This window comes from Papilio xuthus, unplaced genomic scaffold, assembly GCF_000836235.2.
Source record: "Papilio xuthus unplaced genomic scaffold, Pxut_1.1 DF828258.1, whole genome shotgun sequence".
NCBI lineage: Eukaryota > Metazoa > Arthropoda > Insecta > Lepidoptera > Papilionidae > Papilio > Papilio xuthus.
In genome coordinates, this window is record NW_013530391.1 from 765,755 (window position 1) to 787,725 (window position 21,971).

Genomic DNA, 21,971 nt, shown 5'->3' on the forward strand with positions numbered 1-21,971 from the left:
TGTCTATGGGCAACGGACACTTCACTATTTCAGCGATTTCAAGTGGCCTCTCGCTTGTTTGCCAAAAAAAAGAAAAAAATATATAATCTACCGAAAAACGTATCCTAAATACTTAGGGTTGCCACTCGACAATCCAATTAACTAGTACCAGGAATTCGTGAGCGAAATGTGCTTTGAAATATTTTTTTTTCTAGTAGCTTTAATACGTGACTGACCCAAAAAGATTTGCATTTAAAAATATTTACTTCATACGTAATATTAACTCATAATTATTATAGCTATTTCTACTTTATACAGCGTGTCCTAAAATTCAAAGATATAACTGTAACGGTGTATAGCCAGATCGATAACTACACGGAGAAAAATACTAAAAAAAATCCAACATTTTTGGTTTAAAAGTTACATTAACTTTTGAAACTTTTCTTATGATTTGATACCCTTCACAATAATTCTAGACATTGTGGCTACAAATATGAAGATATTCCTGCATTTTTATTTTGTATTAACTACCTAAGTATAAGCTATTAATTGCAGTTAAAAATTGGAACAACATAATTTTCTTTGACTACAACATTTTAACTTTTGACTAACTTTGACATGCTACTGTGTATAAAAAACGTATGAAGAGTACCACGGCAATGAATTACGAAAGTAGGCGAAACTCATCAAGATTCTAAAATGTTAAAATACTATGAGAAAACCAGCGAATTCTAACTTCCTTTTTACAAACTAAAAGTGATTATATTTACATATTAAGTATTTAAAAATAATAAATATAAATAGTACAGTCACGTAGATATTTTTATGTACACTTAGGCACATAATAATTATTAAAACCTAAAAAAAATTACGACACAAACGGTCATATCTTTTGATTGCGATGGATTAGAAGTGTGGTTTTTTCACAGCACCTAGCGACCGCAGACCTGAACATTTGATATAAATTCCAGCTTGATACCTTCACGCATTTTTGGGAAAAATGGTCTTGACAGACAGACGGATGGACAACAAAGTGATCCTATACGGGTTCCGTTTTTTCCTATGAGGTACGGAACCCTAAAAAATATCTCCATTAATATCTCTATTCCAACGATACTCTGTAATAGATTCCCATCTTGTCTATAAAAAGCGTTGTCATCGAGTTATTATCAATGTTTTGTTGACTGTACCGTCATTAATTCTTACATATTTGTACCGCATTGTACCGTTAGTTAGCGTAGTTGGAATTGCGTGCACGAGTGTACCGTTGGCAAATCTAGTATGGAATTTCACTTTTCTTGTCGACTGTACTCGAACAGTTTTATTACAAGAATATAGATACATTGTGTGAATTTATGTAACACTAGTTGTTGCCCGCGACTTCGTCCGCGCGGAAATAAAAAAAACTTAATGGCGTATGCGTTCTTCCAGACATTCTTCGTCATTTAATTATGACGTTTTAAAATTAATATTTGGTTGTTTTTAGGGTTACGTAACTGTAAAGGAAAAAATGGAATCCTTATGTTGGAGGATTACTTTGTTGTCCGTGTGTCTGTCTGTCAAGACGCTTTTCTCAGGAACGCGTCAATATATCAAGCTGGAATTTTTTTTAATGAAGTCAGGCAATTTTACAAACACTAAAAACACTGATAAATATTTGTCATTGAATATGATTATTGTAAAAAAAAATTGCTAAGCACCGTCAACTTTACGTCTCAACTTAACAGGGTTGTAAAAATAAACACAATAACCGTTCCGGTCAGGGGTTCTTAAATTAGGGCCGTATTTGCGATAGCGGGCCGCAACTGCTGATTCTAAAGCGAACGTGATATGAATACTGTTACAGACCCAAAGACTCGTAAACATTATTTATTGTACCGTACGATTTTAGATCGGGACAAGCCTCACATTTGCTATTTCGTTTTTAATATCTTTAGCTACAACACTACTTTACATATTTTCTTGTTCAGAAATAAAAAAAAGGTTTTATCTTTATGTCAAAAATGGAGAACAAAAATTCAAGGTCATTTACACATTTCGTTACTCGAGTGAGATAGAAGATATGATATAGGTAGAGTGAAAAAGAGAGATATTACGGTTAATGTAAGATATCCTATTTTTTTAGTATCTTAGTGTGAAAAATCAGTTGTCACTTCCAGTCTAACTTATATAGCCACAATAAATACTAATAAAAAGTAGTAATTAATGAGGAGTAAGAATAGACAGGAACAATGTTACATCTGTAGCCCATCTGATAGGTAATTAAAATAATGGTCCATTCTATTCTTGTTAAACATAATTATATATTATGTTCAAACCTATGCTTAATACACAATTAATTGATACTAGATAACGCCCGCGACACCGTCCGCGCAGAAATAAAAAAAAATATTTTCTCGTGTAATAAATATTATATTCACAGAAGTATTACGTCATTCGTGAAAGGGTTTAAAAGGTCCAGTAGTTTTTGAGTTATATACAAAAAATGTTTACTCCTTATGTAGTGTAAGTTAACATTGCCAAAAACACGTTATTATCACGGTTTTTTTTTCATTGAAGTATATTTTTTATTACAAAAAAATGGCAGTTAATAAAGTAACATACGAATATAAAATTCAATCCTTTTTAATAATCAATGTTATTACATTCTGCGAATAATATTTTACACAGTTTCTGTACGAAAACGTGCTATAATTCTATGCTATAAAAACATGAATACAAAAGGATGTTTATTATTTATGCGAAACACAGCGCCATCTGTCGGGAGAAACGCGCTCCTGCATACCTTTTTGTGGAAAAATTACTTTAGTCTGAGAAAACTTGATATAATAAATAAAAAGTGTATCTTATTAAAAAAAAAACCTCGGTTAATAAAAATAGAATTTTGCATTTTTACTTTTAGTTATTAACTATTAGCTGTCGCACGCGACTCCGTCCACGCGGTATAATAAAAACATAATAGCCTATGTGTTCTTCCAGACTATGCTCTATATATATGCGAAATTTAATTAAGATCCATTGAGATCTTACGAAGATACCTTTAAACAAACATCCATCAATCTAAACATTCGCATTTATAATATTAATAAAAAGTAGGGAAAAAAAACACTTTCGGTTCGAAGAAAAAAAGACAAAAATTTGGTTATCGGAATATACCTTCATCAAACTAAACTTGGGCCCTCTCTCGGACTATACTCTTTTCCATCTATGGTAAGGAAGAAAATCCGACACTATGCCGATATCGGCGCAACACTAGCCTTATTAAAATGTCAACGTTTATATCCCCTCACTAATCAAGCTGACACTTGACTTAGTAACGAAAGCGCGCTATTCGCGCCAAAGTTATTATAACTAAACCAAAACTATATGCCTTCTCTTCTGTTCTAGATCCGCCTAGCGCGCCAATGATCACCGGCTACGTACCAGGGACCACACTAGCAGCGGGCACCGTGCAAAAGTTGTCTTGTATATCTACTGGAGGGAACCCACTCGCCACATTAACATGGTTTAAGAACGATAAGAAGGTAAGAAAAGTGCAGTTTATTACAACATTCATACGACATACTTACTTTTAGTCCTCTATCCCTTCTCATCCTTTTCTTGTAAGGTAAAGATGGGAAGGGGAATGGGATTTTATGAAGGAGGAGATCCATAGAAAGGAGATATATTCTCTTTCTGTGCGTCTCCTACTCCGTCGATTAGATCTGATACCTGTGGGCAGCGATCGCTTCGCTATTTTAGCGAACTCAGGTTACACACTCGTTTGCCACCTTTTATTATAGTATAAAAAATAAATTATATTGTATTTTTAATCCAAGCTTAAAGAACTATTACCCAAATCAAATGGTTTAAAAATACGTAATCCATTCCATAAAGTACAATCGTGCACAAAAGTTATAACATATTTTTTTTTGTCAAACAGATACATTCGGTGTCAAAAGCGAGTGATAAATCCGTGGCTGCGGAAATATCGATCCTGACAAACGTGACTGACAACCAGGCACAATACAGATGTGAGGCGACAAACAGTGCAACTGAGATACCACTGTTCGAGACTGTCACCTTGAATGTACATTGTAAGTTTAATCTTATAGTACCTGGATGACCGTTTTTTGGAAATTATATTTAAGTACGAATTACTAATAAAATGATGAAATATGAATAATATTTTTCGATCTTACCGATAGAAAAAGTTAAGTTTATGTTTAAGGTGATAATCGATAAAACACGAATAAAATGACATTTTCTAAAAATGATTCCTAGCTAGATCGATTTATCGCCCCCGAAACCCCCTTTATACTACATTTTATGAAAATTGTTGGAGCCGATTCCGAGATTCCAATTATATATATAGATACATACAAGAATTGCTCATTTAAAGATATAAGATATAAAATTCTCGTGTCACAATTTTCGTTGCCATACTCCTTTGAAACAGCTTGACCGATTTTCATGAAATTTTGTGAGCATATTGAGTAGATCTGAGAATCGGCCAACATCTATTTTTTTAATCTCTCATGAACGGAGTTGCGGGCGACAGCTAGTTATATATTTTTCATCGTTATCCTGACTCGGTACACTTTTATACATATTTATAGAATGAATGTTTTAACAGTGGTAGAGCCCGCTTTAACATCTTCGCACGAATCGGCCCGGCTCGCCCGGTGAAATACCACGACCACACAGAAGACAGGCGTCAAGTGGAAGCAATTCCGCGTTTCGTCTGATGAGTGTGCGTCCCGGAGGCCAAAATTAGTCCTCTTTCCCTTCCTATCCTATTTCTTATAAGGAAAGAATGGGAAGTGGAAGTGAACTTTCCGGATGAGAGGATGCATGGAAAGGGAAAATATTTTATTTCTGTGCATCGTCTCCTCCGTCGATTACAGGTAGGCAACGCATATGCAATTGCATATGTCTATGGGCAACGGTCACTTCGCTATTTCAGCGATTTCAGGTGGCCGCTCGCTCGTTTGCCACCTTGTGATATAAAAAAAATGACATTTTACGTATTAATTCCTTCTCCTATTATATCTCATTTTCTTAGAAATAAAAAAATATCCTTATTTAGCTCCTACAGCATCTTAAATATGCTTTCTCCTACTATTAGTAGAATGCGGTAGAAAATTTATACAGCGAGAAATTATTACATCTTACTTCCTACTAATATTATAAATGCGAATGTTTAGATGGATGTATGTTTGTTAGAAGGTATCTCGGCTGCATGGATCGGAAGAACACATAGACTTCTTATTAATTTTTTTTAAGAGTCGCGGGAGACAGCTAGTTTATATTAATAAGTTACTTTCATATAGGAAATTGAATATGTTACATTAATGTTACAGAGCGGACAATTTCCACAGACTATCACGAGCTACAAACGAACCTCGTTAGATTAATGATTTTTATTTTACGTTACATACATTTGAACCAATCAAAAACGTATTAGAATCAAATCAGTGTCCATGACAATTATCTTTTCTAATCGTATAATTTTATGAGGAAATTGTCCTACATTTTATCTATAGATGTTATAAGAAAATTAATTTATTAAAAAAAAACGTATTTACATTACTTAAAGACGTCAAATTCTTCATTTAAAAAAAATGTTTTTTATCTGTATACATGTTTTGTAGTCTGTATAGTTTGTTTAGAACAGATAATAAATAAATTATCACTGTTTGGATGGATGTTTAAAGATATCTCCAGAACCGCTGTAAAGATCTCGCTGCATTTTGACATAGATGTATAACATAGTCTGGAAGAACACATAGGCTACTAATTTTCTTTTAATTCCGCACGTACAGAGTCGCGGACGACAGCTAATAGCTATATAAGTTAAAAAGAAATTTTATATCCAACTTTAAAAGAATCAAATGAATAGTCTTACATCTAAAATATTAAATAAAATATTAAAAAACGAATAATTTACTTAAATACATTATTGCCCTTTAGGCAAGGTCCCGAAGATACTGGCAGCGTTACCCCTTTGGACATCTAAACTAATTCTTTGTCCGAGGTCTGCCAGCTCCTCGGCCCCCTATGATGTCGATTAATTTCTTGGATATGTCTTTAAAAAGTCTTAAAGCGCTAGGACTCCACGGACCAAGGGTCTCGACGTCGAATGGGACAAAATCATATTCGGAGCCTAGATTCCTGTATTTGCATGCTTTTGCATTTTAAGCCGCTTCACAAGCCGCACCCGCTCTCTTGTTGGTTCCATGTACTTTTAAATATTGTAGGTTAATTTTTTTGTCTTATTTTATGTAACACATATTTTGTAGTAACAAAATACTGCAGTGTGTTGAAGTCATTGTTATAATTGTATTTAATTTACACAACATACTGCAAGAAAGCTTTCTTTATAACAAAGCAAGTATTTTAATAGCTAAAAGTGTTGAAACTTGTTAGATTCATGTCGGTTGAAGCGTGAATGCGGATCCTAACTTTGCAATTTTGTGAGAGAAATTTAATTTAAACTCTAAAACTCTTGCGATTTGTTACATCTTTGATAAGAGAAATTTAAAATTTATTTATTTATTTAATAATTAAATTTAAATATTATAATGGAAACATTCTTGTAACATTGTAACTAAAATGTGTTACAAAGTTTAATGATCACGACAAAAATCAATTTAAAATCATTAAAAATTCTGTATGTACATTAAGATTTGATTTAAACTCTAAAAAAACTTAATTTCTTTTCCCAAAATGTCAAACCATTCTACTAATTACAAATATTTGGTTTTTATATTTTAAATTACATGCAATTTTTGTTTGCCAAATGTTTGATATGTTTGCCAAATACTCGAATTGTTTGCCAAATTAACTAAATGTCTGTATACAGTCGCACCAGAAGCAGTGAAGGTCCGCGCGGAGCCATCAGAGCTGCGACCGGGAACAGAAGCTACGTTGTACTGCGACGCAGCCTCCAGCAACCCTCCAGCGGCACTCTCCTGGTGGAGAGACGGGATACCGGTGCAAGGTACACAATAAAAATCTGTCTGTAACCCTAGTACTTAAGAAAAATCCAATGCCACCTCACTGTCTATATCGGTCAAGCCATCTTAATCGGATAGTTTTCATGACGTCACGATACGACTTACAGTCAAGGACGTATATTTATTAGACCAACATCATTCTTAAGGATATCTGGTTTTCTCAACACAGTATGTTAATATTCTATTATCAAAACTATAAACATGTCTTTACGTATTAATTTCTATCCCCAGGACTTCCAATGCAGCTAAAGAAAGGTCTCCACGGCGGTACAGTGTCAACTATCGAGTTGAAACTGAACGTGAGCAAGGAACTGAACGGCGCAGTATACACGTGCCAGGCTACCAATGAGGCACTACAGCGCAGTGTGCACGATGCCTTACCGCTTAAAGTTCTATGTAAGTGAACCTTCTGTTACCTATTTGAATCTCCTTTAACTTTGCTAGGAGATTTTTTATTTATAAATTGAAGCTGATTGTAAAAAGGGTTATTGCACTATTAGTCCAAAAAGTTTATAGGCCATACGTAAGTTCTTATCTAAATCTCCTTAAGAAACAAACACTAACTGTTTTGCTGCATCCAGATGCGCCGATCTTCGATGAGACTACACAAGAGACAGCAGTTGGCGTGGAGAATGAGCCACTTGTGATAGTGGTGCGCGCAGACGGCAACCCGCCCAGCATCGCCTACACATGGACCAAGGATGGCCTCCCTATCACGCAGTCGTCGTATAGCAGCTCAAGTAAGTTACACAACATTCTAAACTACTAACATTATATCTGTTAAAGACTCTGAGTCTCTATTCTCTTATTTTATATCTGTAAAAAAATAGTTTGCTTTCCTTTCCGGATGAGAGGATGCTTGATGCTTGGGTAGGGAAAATATTTTATTTCTGTGTATCCTCTCCTCCGTCGATTAAAGGTAGGCAACGCATATGCAATTGTGAATGTCTATGGGCAACGGTCACTTCGCTATTTCAGCGATTTCAGGTGGCCGTTCGCTCGTTTGCCGCCTTATGATATAAAAAAAAAACAAACAAATCCATGGAAAGTTCATATCATAAAGTAAACTTGAACATAAGGGATTTGACATAAATAACATATTGATTTCGGGTTGCGAACCTCTGGATTTTGTGTTCTACTATCTATGTATATTATTCTATTTATTTTCTAATGGATTAACTTATACATATACTGAATCGTATCTTACGTCTCTTTTATATCTAACAGTTAAAAAGTACGTTCAATCGCGACCTTATTTCCAAGGTATTGAATCATAACGACAGACTTCATTACTGTCTCACGTCTACAAACAATTATCAGATGAATATAATTTCCTTTGAGTGGAAATTCTAATAGAATGTCAAATTACTTATCGTTTACCTTGAATTTATAATTCAGAGACAATTTGACTATTTATTTAGAAATTTAAATTATTTATACTCTAATTTACGTCTCCAACAAACAATTGGTAAATTGTACAAAAGTTAGATTATAAATTGACTCTAAGCGATAATACTTAAGGAGCTCCTTAGTGTGGTTTTCTCATATAGAATCTACTTCTCCTAAAAGAGAGCAAACTATTTTTTACGTCAATAAAGATTTTTACCTCTCTTACCCTTTTAAAGTAACATGCGGATTATTTTTATTAAATCACAATTTGCGTATCAATATAACAATTTACCCTTAATCTAAATCTAGTTAAATACTGTTTAAGATCAGGGCTTTATAGGCAAGACTAGACATCTCTATTAATTTCTATAGGAAAATATCTTTTTCATTTTTCATATGATATTTTCATACTTAGATTAACATTCAACCATCCCAAGTTTCTTAAAAATGACAAACTAACATGATTATTTTATTTAACAGACGATAGAATAATATCAGAAGGCAGTATGTTGAACATGACGCGTCTAACGCGACATGATGCCGGCGTGTACACGTGCGAGGCGGTCAACTCTCAGGGCGCGGCCACGCTCAACATCACCGTGTCCGTTCATTGTAAGTTGTAACATTATAATTTGTAACATCATTAGAAATTGTAACATGTAACATGTGTAAGTAGATTGTTGGCTCCTTTGTTATTAAATAATACTTTATTGTGTATTGTTATTAGAAATTTAGATTATGAGACGTCTTTAAAAATTGTAACATTGCAAAGGAACATGGTAATTTACTTATAAACTTTTCACAATATTTTAAAAATTATGTAACACGTAAAGATGTGAAATGTGAATAAATTAAAAGAGTAAAGACGTAAGAAATTGTTAGTAATAACAACTTATGAATTACGTCGTTAATTTTCCTAGAAATTGCATATGACCGTCTATTGCAGGTTATTTTATAACCTCATACAAACGTTAGTAGAAATTGTTAATAACGCTGCAAGAAAATGGCTTGTACCTTGTTTATACGTCGTTAAGAAAATCTGATGTTGCTTTGAATTTTTCCAAGTAAAAAGCATACAAGAAAATTGAAATAGAAAATTTTCATATTAAGATATAATCATTAATATGTCCCATACAAATTTAATCAGAGCGTCGGTGGCTTAGGGGTTAAGCCCTTTTGTGTGTACAGGTCCTGGGTTCGAATCCCGCCATGTACTAATATTTTTCAATTTACACACGTACAAGTACACCGTCGGTGGCTCAGTGGTCAAGCACTTGACTTGCAATCTGCAGGTTCTGGGTTCGAATACCGTCATGTACCAATGTGTTTTTCGATTTCCGATTTACATATGTATACATTTATCCGACGTTCTTACGGTGAAGGAAAACATCGTGATGCTGCACATATCTGAGAAGTAATTCAAAGATATGTGTGAAGTCAACCCTCACTTGGCCAGCGTGGTTGACTATGGCCTAATCCCCCTAAACTTAGGGTAGGCTCCGAGCCCCTTGGTGGGAACGTATAGTGAGCTGATGATAGATTTAATGAATCCCTTGTTTTAGCCAAGATTCCTTTATTACGAAATTGTTGGAACAATTTAAATTAAACAAATCACCTTTATAATAAGCAATAGTTATGTAAGTATTAAAATAAATTTAATCTTGTTTCTTTTAGATCCGGCAGGCATTAAAAGCGTTACACAAAACGGTATAGCTAACCCAAATGAAGACGCCATTTTAGCTTGCACCGCTACTGGTATGTACTTAAGTTTTCACGAAACAAATAAACATCGTTATCTCACTTTTTTATAAATAGAATGACAGAGATGGCTTATATTTAAATATTTCAACGGATTTCAACCACGATTAATTGAGTACGATCAGCTGAAAATTTTTAAAACTAACTAACTTAAAATAGAACCTACAATTTAAAAATACAGAAATCTAGTGACAATATTCTTAGAAACGGTCAAAAATACAAAAAACACACACACAAGTAATACATCTAATTTCGATTTAATTTCCAGGTAACCCTTTAACATCGGAACATATAAGATGGGAAAGAAAAAATTATAATATCGATTCCAGAACAATTACATTCGAATCGAGAAATCAAACTAGTTATTTGATAATCGATAGAGCGACAAGAGACGATGTTGGTAATTTCCAATGTGTGGTGGACAATGGCATCGGTGGTGAAACAAAACAAGATGTCATGTTGGTTGTCAAGTTCAAACCTGAAATGGATACTTCGCCAAATTTGGCGAAATCTGCAACTAATGTTGGTCAAGTTGGAAGACTTACTTGCAGGTGAGTAGTCTGACATGAATTAAATATTATTCTCGCTAGAGCCTTCTTCAAAACTGATTAATATTGTAAATGCGAGTGTTTGCATGTATGGATGGATGTTTGCTAGAAGGATAGGAAGGAGGAAACGACTCAATGGATCTAGTTGCCGATCATGCCGGTCAACATCTAATATTAAATGCGAATGTTTAGATGGATGGATGTTTGAAGGTATCTCCGGAACGGCTCAATGGATCTTGATGAAATTTTGCATAGATGTAGAACATAGACCTGAAGAACACATAGGCTACTTATTAAGTTTCTTTTTCCGCGCGGACGGAGTCGCGGGTGTCAGCTAGTAAATAATAAAGTCAAAGTATGTTCATATAATTTCAGTATTAAAGTGCACTCAGGTCATTGATCTTAATCGTTCAGATAAAACTTCCAACAAACATTTAGTGAGTTTGAATTTCGCTGAAAATTCGACCAGTAACGTTATCTTCACAATTTAAATTTTGCCGAAGTCGGCAAAAGTTTTGTTGGAACTTTCAATAATCGGCAGAGAAATTGCAGTCTTTTGCTAAAATTTCCAAACGACGGCCTCCGAGTCTTTGTTCGATTATATTTTTGCTTTATTTTTGTAGTCACGCTTTCAAATAATAAAACATTTTTTTCTTAATACACTTTTGCTATTGCAATTTAACTCCAGTTTTAATGTTCCATTCAGTTCTCTGAATGACGAACAAATGGACATAACATAAAAATATTTCTATGCAAACACTGTTTTAGATAATTTTATAATATTAATTACCCTTACTTTACTATACCGCTTGTTTTTATGAAATAGACTAGCTCTCGCCCACGGCTCCGTCCACGCTGAAATTAAAAATACTTAATTAGTATTCTGTGTTCTTCCAGATTATGTTTTTTTTACAAGATAAGGGGGCAAACTAGCAACGAATCGCCTAATATTATTTGATCCGACGCCTATGGACATCCGCAACGCCAGAGGAACCGCAGATGCGTTGCCGGCCTTGTTCTACATCTATGCCAAATTTCATCAGTTCCATGCAGCTGTTTTGGAAAGATTCCTTCCGACAAACATCCATTCCTACATCTAAACTTTCCCATTTATACTATTAGTAAGATTTGCACCAAATTTATATATATAAAAGAAAGTCGTGTTAGTTACACTATTTATAACTCAAGAACGGCTTTACCGATATGCCTGAAAATTTGTGAGGCGGTAGCTTAGAGCCAGGAGACGGACATAGGATACTATTTATTCATTTTTTTTAATGTATGCCTTGAAGAGTTTTTTTTATTTAACTTACTAATATTATAAATGAGAATGTTTAGATGGATGTGATGTGGATGGATGGATGGGTGGCCTACACTAATTAAGTTTTTTATATATCCACGCGGACGGAGTCGCAGGCGACCGCTAGTAACTTATAAATATTACGTAACGGCCACCATCTACTTAACTTAAACGATCGATCACAACGATGTACATTTTAAAATACCCATTAATTCCAGATGCAAATCCGCACCCGCACCTAACTTCACGTGGTCAAAGAACGGAGCTAAACTTCCCGTCAATACATCCACAAAATACTTCGCGGAGTTCCACAAATCTGATGCAATAACATATACTTCTATACTACTGATAAATGACGTCACATCTTCTGATTACGGGTCGTACGAGTGCGGAGCGAGGAACGACCTGGGTTTCCTTACAACATCTGTTAAGTTAGATATAACCAGTGCTCCAGGTAAGCCTGAAAGGAAATTATATTTGTAGCAAAATGCTAACCGTGAGTTTTTGAGACCAAAATCTATGTGTTAAACATTTTTTCTTATATGATAAGATGGCAAACGAGCGAGCGGTCACCTGAAATCGCTGATATAGCGAAGTGACCGTTGCCCATAGATATACGCTATTACATATGCGTTGCCTACCTTTAATCGATGACGAATTAAATATTAAAAATTGCATTCTTAAGGTCTATTAAGTAGCATTAGGGTTCCGTACCTCAAAAGAAAAAAAACGGAACCCTTACCACTTTGTTGTCCGTCCGTCCGTCGGTCAAGATCCTTATTTTATTATTAGCAGATTTTTGTTAATTTACTAATATTTCTTGCACCATTCCAACTAAGCTCTATGCTTGTGCTACATGGTTTATGACAATAGTCGAATGCCGGGATTCGAACTCTGGACCACGTGATCGGAAATCCGTACCCTCAACCATTAGGCTATTGGCGCTCTAGAGAATTTTGAATAATAAATTGTTACAATATTTTTACATATGTATTATTTGTTGCAGATTTGGTATCATCTCTAACAGTAACGAATGTGACCCATAACTCGGTCACTCTGTCCTGGGTGCCGGGCTTCGACGGTGGTTTACCTTCTTGGTTCAGGATTCGATTCCGGTATGTACATTGTATACTACTATACTTCAATATATTCAAGCTTGGATATGTGAGAAACATCTATAAACGAGCGTCATCTAGTCCCAACTGAAGACATAAGCGTGGAACTGAGAGAGAAATAAGCGAGAGGAATATCGTGACTAAACTCCATAAAAACCTAACCTAACCATATCTTTAATATGTTGCAAGACTTTGTTTTTTTATCATCAGGTGGCAAACGAGCGAGCGGTCACCTGAAATCGCTGAAATAGCGAAGTGACCGTTGCCCATAGACATACGCAATTACATGTGCATTGCTTACCTTTAATAGACGGAGGAGAGGATGCACAGAAAGAAAATATTTTCCCTTCCCATGCATCCTCTCATTCGGAAAGTCCACTTCCACTTCCCATCCTTTCCTTATAAGAAAAGGGTGGGAAGGGAAAGAGGACTAAATTAGACCTCCGGGACGTACACTCATCTGACTGTACTTGGAATTGCTTCCACTTGACGCCTGTCTTCTGTGTGGTCGTGGTATTTCACCGGGCGAGCCGGGCCAATTCGTGCGAAGATGTTAAAGCGGGCTCTACCACTGTTAAACACATTGTAATATAGATAATATAGACGCCACACAACTACGACATATATAAAGTGATTGCATTGAAAGTTTTAACAATGTATTTCATTCCAGTAAAATCTACGATGATGCATACAAATATGAAGATGTGTCTCCGCGCAATGCGACCTCGTTCACCGTGGCCGGACTGGAGCGTAACACAGATTACGTCTTCTCTGTTATGGCTATTAACAAGATAGGCCAAAGTAAATATCGACCTGATGACACCAAAGCTACTACCCTAAGTAAGTATTATTGATAATGATTTAATAACTCTATTTTTTATTTAAACAAAAAAAAACTGACCAACAGCTGACATTCAGGGCAAAATGACAAATCAAATGACATCTCTTATGACAAAATCTGTTCATTCGTTTAAGCTACAGGATGTAACAATATACATACATACTTTTAGACATTATTAATTAGAATCATTTGTCGCGAATGACGTGCTTTCGTTACAAAGTCCAGTGTCAGAATGAATAGTGAGGGGACACAAACGTCGACATTTCAATAAGGCTAGTGTTAAGTCAATACACTGACTCACTTTCGGAATTATTTCGAAATACAAACGCAAACATTACTCTTTTTTATTATTTTATTTAATATATAATACTATTATTTGTTAATACTTATTAAGTATGTTGATTGTTTTTAACGTTATTTTTAGATACGTACGATTCGTATAAGTTTAATAATACTAGCTGTCGCCGGCGACTTCCTTCGCAATAAAAATATCAATAAGTGACATTAAAACTACCTTATCTCGCAAGTTGGATCTTAATAAATTTGTTAAGAATTAGTTCAGTAGTTTCGGAGTTTATCTCGAACATTTACCGTGATACCTACATTTTTATCTGTAAGCTACTAGCTTTCGCCTACGTCACTGTCCACGTGGAATTAAAGAAAACTTTATTAGTTGCCATGTGTGTCGGACTATGTAACATGTATGTAACATCCATCTAAACATTCGCATTTATAATATTAGTAATATAAGATAGTAAGATTAATATTTCTATATATCTTGTTCACGTATTTCTCATTTTACTAAGCGTAACAACAGCGCAAACTATTGTCAGCTAATACAAGACAAATATATGTTCACATAATGAAAGAAATACGAACATATCTGTTACCCTTGTTTTCGCGTGACCCAGCTTTTTCTGTGCCGTCTCTAACCTAGATAGAACATGAAAAACAGACAAAACGCGTATGCTCATGTAGAAAATTTCACAAAATGAACGCTACTAAAAGAAAACATCCATTAGACAAACAGGTAATAGAAAAAGGTTACAAGTATTTGTACTAAAAGTGTTATATTTACGTAAAAGATTCTATTTTCATATAATATTATATATAAATCTTACTAATATTATAAATGCGAATGTTTGGATGTATGTTTGTTACAAAATATCTTAAGAACGGCTGCTTAAATCTCGATGAAATTCATCATAGATGTAGAACAGTCTGGAAGAACACAGGTTACTTACTAAGTTTTTTTAATTCCGTGCGGACGGAGTCGCGGGCGATAGCTAGTTACTACATATAATAAAAGAATAACTTATACTATACAAACAAAACAAGGTAATTTTCATATATCAGGAACAATTAAGTCTTTTTTCATAGACTATAACGTTAAAACGTAATCAACCGCTATAACAGTTATAACGTAACCGTTAAAAATAACTTTTATTCCACGCATCAGATGTAATTCCATCATCAGTACAGTCGAGTTCAGAAGAGTATAACTCTTATAATGTACCTGGTGTTTTCATAATAACCGGTACTATCGTTGGTACAGCACTTATCTTGCTGAATGTACTGCTGGTAGGATTCTGTCTGCATAGGAGGACGAATAAACGAATCAGAGGTTTGATACTGTGATAAATAATTAGAATATTAATGTGTACCGTGGGTTTCTGAGACAAAAATCTAACCTTTTAGACATTATTTGTTAGAATCATTTGGCGAGAATGGCGCGCTTTCGTTACCAAGACAAGTGCTAGATTAGTGAGGGGACATACACGTTGATGTTTTCATAAAGCTAGTGTTGCTCCGATACAGCGGTAGTGTCGGATTTTAGTCTCAGAAACCAATGGTTAATGTGCTAATTTAACTTAACTACATTAACGAAATAATCATAAATTTCGTAATTTTTAAATTAAATTGGCACATATTTTGATGTTGTTTTCTTTTATTGTCCTAATTTTTTTTTTGTTTTTTTTTCGTATAGCTTCGTCAGAAGTAGGAGAATTGAACGTAGTGTCAACAGAATACGTAGAATCATCTGACGTATCGAAATCTGTCACGTTATATGTTTGCGTCACCGGCGCCATTTTGATTTTAATTAACGCGGCTTTAGTAGCATGTTTTGTTTTCAAAAGACGAGCGAGACGGATGAAAGGTGAGAAATGTTTTGTTTCTTTTATGTTTTTGTTTTTATAGTCAAGCATGTTTCTTTGTCTATCCTAAACTGATATAAGAACTAACTTCTGACAAAATATATTTAAATTATATTATAGTATACGCTTTTTTACTTAATGTAGTAATAATAAAAATCCTGATTTATTATTGGACTAAAAATCTTATTTAATCATAAAGAAATTTAATATTTTTAATTAATTATATGCAGAAGTTGGTTCACAGAATTTTTTGAAGTCATATGCTAGAGAAAGCCTTAAATGATTTTCTACTAGAATTTATTATTTATTTTCCGTCCAAATATGATGTTGGGACCTTCAAAAGTAGAGTGAATAGGCACTTATTAAGCTAGCGCTTGACCACGATCCTTGGTGAAGTGGAGATTTGGTCGAAAGATGGTACGCGCTAGCTTAATAAGTGCCTATTCACTCTACTTTCGAAGGTCCCAACATCATATTTGGACGGTAAAACAGAGGCTGGCAACTTGTTCCAATTATTTGCGGTACGCACAAGGAACGATGCTCCAATGAATCCAAAAAACTAGTAATAAATTCCAATGGATAATATATCTACAAAGTTATTTTCGTTAATTTAAGTCATTTAGGCTTTCTCTAGTTGAAAATTACTCTACGCTAACGCTAATAGGAGTATTTCTTTACAATGATATACATTTTAATTCAATTTAGAACTTTATTCTTACCAACAAAACAAAAAAAAAATCTAGATATAGTTCCAAGTGTGTAAATAAATACTCCTATACCAAAAATATATACCAACCTAATAAACAAAATTTTCACAACAGAGCAAGCTGGACAATCATCAAAATCAGCGACAATAGAAATGTACGCACCATCTTCGTACAATGACACAATGACTGGAGAGACATTGAGTTCTGTGTCTGAGAAATCCGAGACGTACTCACAAGATGAAGGGGAACAACCTCCTCCCATACCTGAAGTACCGACAATGCCGAACCGACATATGTTGAATCAGGTAAGTTACAAAAAGTTATCATTAAGCTAAAAACCAAACCCAATCAATAATTGATATTTATTGCCAATGATTTCCAACTATTGCCAACTTTTTCCAACTATTGCCAACTATTTCCAATGATTGCCAACTATTTCCAATGATTGCTAATTATTGTTAAATATTGCCATCAGACGGAGTCATATCTTGTTGAGGACACAACCCTTCTGCCGCCACCATTAGACTATCCGCCTCCGAATTACGCGGCATACGACGGCGAACATGCTCGCACGCTTCCTCACGCACCGCACAGCACTCATCGCGGTAGAGAGAGCGGACATAACACTTTAGGACGTAGTGGTAAGTGATTTTTATATGTTAAATAAGCACACAAGAGAAACTGTGGTTTCTTTGTCGGCCTTTAAAAAATATACATTCCCTTCTTGAAGGACTCCAAACTGGTACCAATTTGCTTGTAAAATTATGTCATTTTAGCCTTGGTTTTCATAAATGTGGTGATATAATTATAACGTTTTTAAAAATTTTGTTAAAAACAATAGATTAACTTAATGATTTTGTTGCAGCAGGAAAACAGAACTACGTGGCGGCGCCGAGCCCTATGCCGCCGCTGGACGGCTCCTATTTCAACATGGCCTCCGACCGATATCTCTCTTACCCGCCGCTTATTGGCGAGTATTTACAACAAGTAAGTGTTCTAGATATGGATAATATTATGAAACCTGTTAACTCACAAACAATAGCTCTTACCACTTTTGGACTAAATTAAATCTTAAACTACAGGCACTTCAATATTTAAAGTATGTATTTATTCTTTTGTAGCAGTCCGGCAGAACACCAACGCCACCGCAGCAGTACGGCGCAGCGCCGGTACCCAAGCCACACCTGATGAATGGAGCGCTGCAAGGCTCTCCCTCACACATCGCCAGCCCACCACTTAGTTATGGATTAGACGGTAATTAGCTAAAGACGAGTCCAGTCGAAGCTAGTTTCAAATCCTGTTTCACTAAGTCATTTAATATCATAGTAGGCATAATATCGATAGCATCATGGCCATGGTCTTCCATGGTCTACCAATCAGGAGATTCTTTGGGATATCTCATGTTTTTCAGGCTATTATCAGACCACGTCTCCACTCAGGAATTCGACTCTACCCTACGTGTGATAGGCCTTAATCAATCACGCTGACTCAAAGTATTAATAGCCATTATCTGTTATCAGGTCTGGACCGTCAGTCCGCGGGGGGCACGCTGAGACGTCAGCGGCTGGAGAAGATGGCAGTGCCACCCCCTGACGTCACCGTGCTGCACCAAGGGAACTGTAACCAGGTGAGGGTCACACTCCTTCTTGATCGTGATTTCTTGTGTCGTTCTATAGGACTGTTTCGAATAATGCGAGAACGAAGATCACTTGCGACATATACTTGATACTAACTTTGTATACAATATACTGTATAACACTGTAAACCTTCTGGAGTTGTCAATGTAACAAACGTCGACACTTTGATCGAAATATTAGAATTTTTAATATAAATAAGATAAGACTTTGTTCCAATAAACCATAAGTTGACCAATGGTATTCTTTTTGCAGCACTCCCAAATGTCACAGACCCCATCAATAAAGCAGCCGCAATCAATCCTCAAAGACCCATCAAGACACAAATACAACGCATACAGCAGCCCGGTGTCCTCCAGCACGCCGCAGAGTTCCAACCAGATCCTGACAGTTCAGAACTTGGATGTGCCTCAATACGGCACTATTCGGAAAGAGAAGAAACAGAACGTGACCATAGATGAGTCATACAACAAGAGAAGTGAAACACACGTAGTCTAAACCATAGATAAGTGAATGAGAACTAAATTCAAGTGAACGATATACAAGTGAATGACAAATGTGAACTAGTGAGTGAAGTGTAAATATGTGAACTAGTTAAAAATTTTTAGATAGATTTAAAAATTTCATTCAATGTGATACGAATAGTATCGAAATTGTTTCGAAGTGCGTGTGAAATCGATTTTATTCGATTCGAAAGACGTCCAAGACATTAACGGTTGTTTCGTATTTCATTATTGTTAAGTATGTACCGATTAACGAATTGTTTCTTATCGATTCCTGCGACGGATCTCTTTCTTTGATTAAGAAATTTTTTTAATTACTAATTGTTACGGATATTGTCTTTAACATTAAAAAAATTATGGGAAAATTTAAAATTTTCGCCCCCAGTTTTGAGGATTGTTCGTAATGCGTTGATTCGCAAATATTGTTATTGAAAAATTAAAAAATATATTTTGAAACTTTATTCAATGTGCAAACTTTGCTTATGGAATAGTCTTTTTTATATTAAGGTAAAATTAAAGCGTCAATTGTTGTATTTTTATCATTTGTCATAAATTAAAATTTGACAGACGGCAAGAAAAATCAAAAGATGTAATTTAGAAATAAGTACAAATGTCAAAAGATGTTACAATTATCTTCAGTTTAACGCAAGAAATATATTTCGTTTTTCAGATCAAAATGTCAATTTACAAAAAAATAACACTTACACATTTTTGGTTGACATTTTTATTATAATTTTAACGATTCGTAAAACAATTCTGACATTGCAAATATGATTGTCATTTTCCAGAACAAAAATATATTATTTTTATTTTTATAATATCCGAACTCGATATAAAAATTGACATTTCGTTCTGTCTTACACTGATTAGAAAATTATATCTGAAAAAAAAATCGACAGAATTGTGACGCAAAAAAATTTAATGATTTTTTTTTCATATCGGCTACAGTTTGACAGTTGAATGGGGTTTGACCCTTTGTTAAAAGAACCTTTATATTCCCTTTAAAATTGTTTAAAATAATTTCAGCTACTGTAAATAAACTTGAATAAATACTCAAATTGCGAACTGACAATAAACGATAAGATTTTTTTTTTAATTAACTAAATATAATTTATCTCCCTGCTTAAATACATTGTAAATAAACTTATAATAATTGTAATTTTTCTATTAAATTAATAGCTTTTTTACTCCAAAATTTAATCGGTTTTAATATGAATACCAAAGTTTTATTAATTTTATTTTTACTCTTAAGCAACTTAATTATTTTTTAATTATTTTTTTTTTATTTTTCGTCATTTTTTTATATGTAACAGTAATAGAAATATATAATAATAGACTGAACGACTGGAAACATTGAAATTATAACAGATTTTTTGATTTTTTTTTTCATTTTTTTAAATTTAAAAAAATCCATCCAATGACGAAATACGACTTTATATTTACAGATGGATCATATTTAATGTTACAACCAATCAAATTTGAATAAAAAAATTAATAATAACATTTTTTGTTTTATTATCTTCCTTTCGGTTCTTTTTTTTTTTGTAATTTCATGAAATATTCAATTATTGAGTACATATCAAATGGAGGCGTTTTTTCTTTATTTCGCTAACGTGCAACGCAATTAGTTGGATAATATATTTTTAAACGATTATTTGCGTGAATACAAAATTAGAAAGTAATTGTAGCTGTGTTACGTCCTTCTATATTAAGCGATAACAATTTAGTCGAGTATTAACCGTGCCTTATACTTTTACGCCATTTTGAGATAAAAAAATATCACTTTAATGTATTTGCCAAAAAAAAAAAACGTTAGACTTAAATGGAACGAACTTTTTTAGATTATAAGACAAAAAAACTCTTCGTTTTTTAAACTCGTTAAATTATTCTTAATTTAAAATCGTCTTCATTTTTTCAGTTTTTTTTTTATTCTGTCAAAAGTAATAGTTTAAAGCCTCAACTAATCTTTGTCATTTCATTGGACAATTACGAAGACTATATCAAAACTTATATGTCTGATTTAATTTCAATCTTTCTTAACATATTTTCGTTTTCTAACAATAAGATTAGTATTACGAATACATACTAAGAAAAAAGGGAACCGATCGTTTCTATAAAAAAAATCCAACAAGATACAGGCAAGTTAATGTTACAATAAAAAAAAATCTTTAATGGAAAAAAACTTGAAAAATTACCAACATTTTTTTTTAATTTAAGTAGTTATTTTGAATAATAAACACCATATAAAATAACTAAAAAAAGAAAACATCTGTTTCAAATACTGGTAAAAGAAACGGTCAACCTTTTTTCTTTTTTTAAAACTGACTGTCTTTATTTCTTAGTCTAAGAGTTAGGTAATAAATACTATATAATGTTTCCTTGTTCTTTGCTAAAGGTTAGTCATTTTAAAAAAAATATTAAGTTCTTATTTGCTAGTTGTAAAATTTTGAATATAAATCAGATTTTGTGTGTTTTTTCACCAAAATCAAGAGCTTGTCATTTTAGAATTAAGTACTAAATTATTGAAGGTTCAAAACGTAATGTCAATATGTCTTATTTAATAATTACAAAAATTGAACTAAATTAAAAAAAAAATCGATGTTAATATTTCTATGATAAATCGTGGATAAAAATAAATTCGATCGAATAATTTATATTTTAATAAGTGTTGCTAGGTTATATTTTTCGTTTATTTTTTTTTTTAATAACAATTTTTTTTAACCCGAAATCATTGTAAAATAAACCCTACTTGTTATGACATTAAGGTTGTAAATCATTTGATTGCAAATGTGACTTTGATATTACGTAAATAAGGCTCATGATGTGTGTAATCAGCATAAATCGGATTAAAAAATATATGTTAAAAGAAGAGGCTTTCATTTTCTATCACTTTACAGCGATAAAGACACAAAAGATATTTTCATCCCTGTCATTCTCTTAAAAAAAAGAGAGACAACCACATTTATGAATTTCTTTTTCTTTAATCTATACTTTACCAGCCATTACTTATTTGAATAAAACAGAAAGACAGACGTCAAGTGGA

At 33.7% G+C, this 21,971-nt stretch overlaps 1 protein-coding gene across 2 annotated transcripts in view; it reads left to right on the forward strand.

The window, feature by feature from the left end:
• The window catches only part of sns (sticks and stones), a 194,125-nt gene extending 174,633 nt beyond the window's left edge, over positions 1 to 19,492 (forward strand). The window contains exons 12-29 of one of the 2 annotated variants that reach the window (XM_013306305.1): positions 3,367 to 3,503; positions 3,902 to 4,055; positions 6,824 to 6,961; positions 7,209 to 7,373; positions 7,559 to 7,717; positions 8,847 to 8,978; positions 10,041 to 10,121; positions 10,393 to 10,675; positions 12,191 to 12,426; positions 12,979 to 13,087; positions 13,758 to 13,927; positions 15,916 to 16,086; positions 16,906 to 17,096; positions 17,267 to 17,432; positions 17,657 to 17,778; positions 17,913 to 18,045; positions 18,312 to 18,418; positions 18,681 to 19,492. In XM_013306305.1, coding sequence (XP_013161759.1) covers positions 3,367 to 3,503; positions 3,902 to 4,055; positions 6,824 to 6,961; positions 7,209 to 7,373; positions 7,559 to 7,717; positions 8,847 to 8,978; positions 10,041 to 10,121; positions 10,393 to 10,675; positions 12,191 to 12,426; positions 12,979 to 13,087; positions 13,758 to 13,927; positions 15,916 to 16,086; positions 16,906 to 17,096; positions 17,267 to 17,432; positions 17,657 to 17,778; positions 17,913 to 18,045; positions 18,312 to 18,418; positions 18,681 to 18,923 — 2,897 coding nt within the window. In that variant the 3' untranslated portion in view covers positions 18,924 to 19,492. The remainder of the gene's footprint in view (positions 1 to 3,366; positions 3,504 to 3,901; positions 4,056 to 6,823; positions 6,962 to 7,208; positions 7,374 to 7,558; positions 7,718 to 8,846; positions 8,979 to 10,040; positions 10,122 to 10,392; positions 10,676 to 12,190; positions 12,427 to 12,978; positions 13,088 to 13,757; positions 13,928 to 15,915; positions 16,087 to 16,905; positions 17,097 to 17,266; positions 17,433 to 17,656; positions 17,779 to 17,912; positions 18,046 to 18,311; positions 18,419 to 18,680) is intronic. The other variant, XM_013306306.1, reaches the window with a different exon arrangement.
• Positions 19,493 to 21,971: the final 2,479 nt, after the last annotated feature.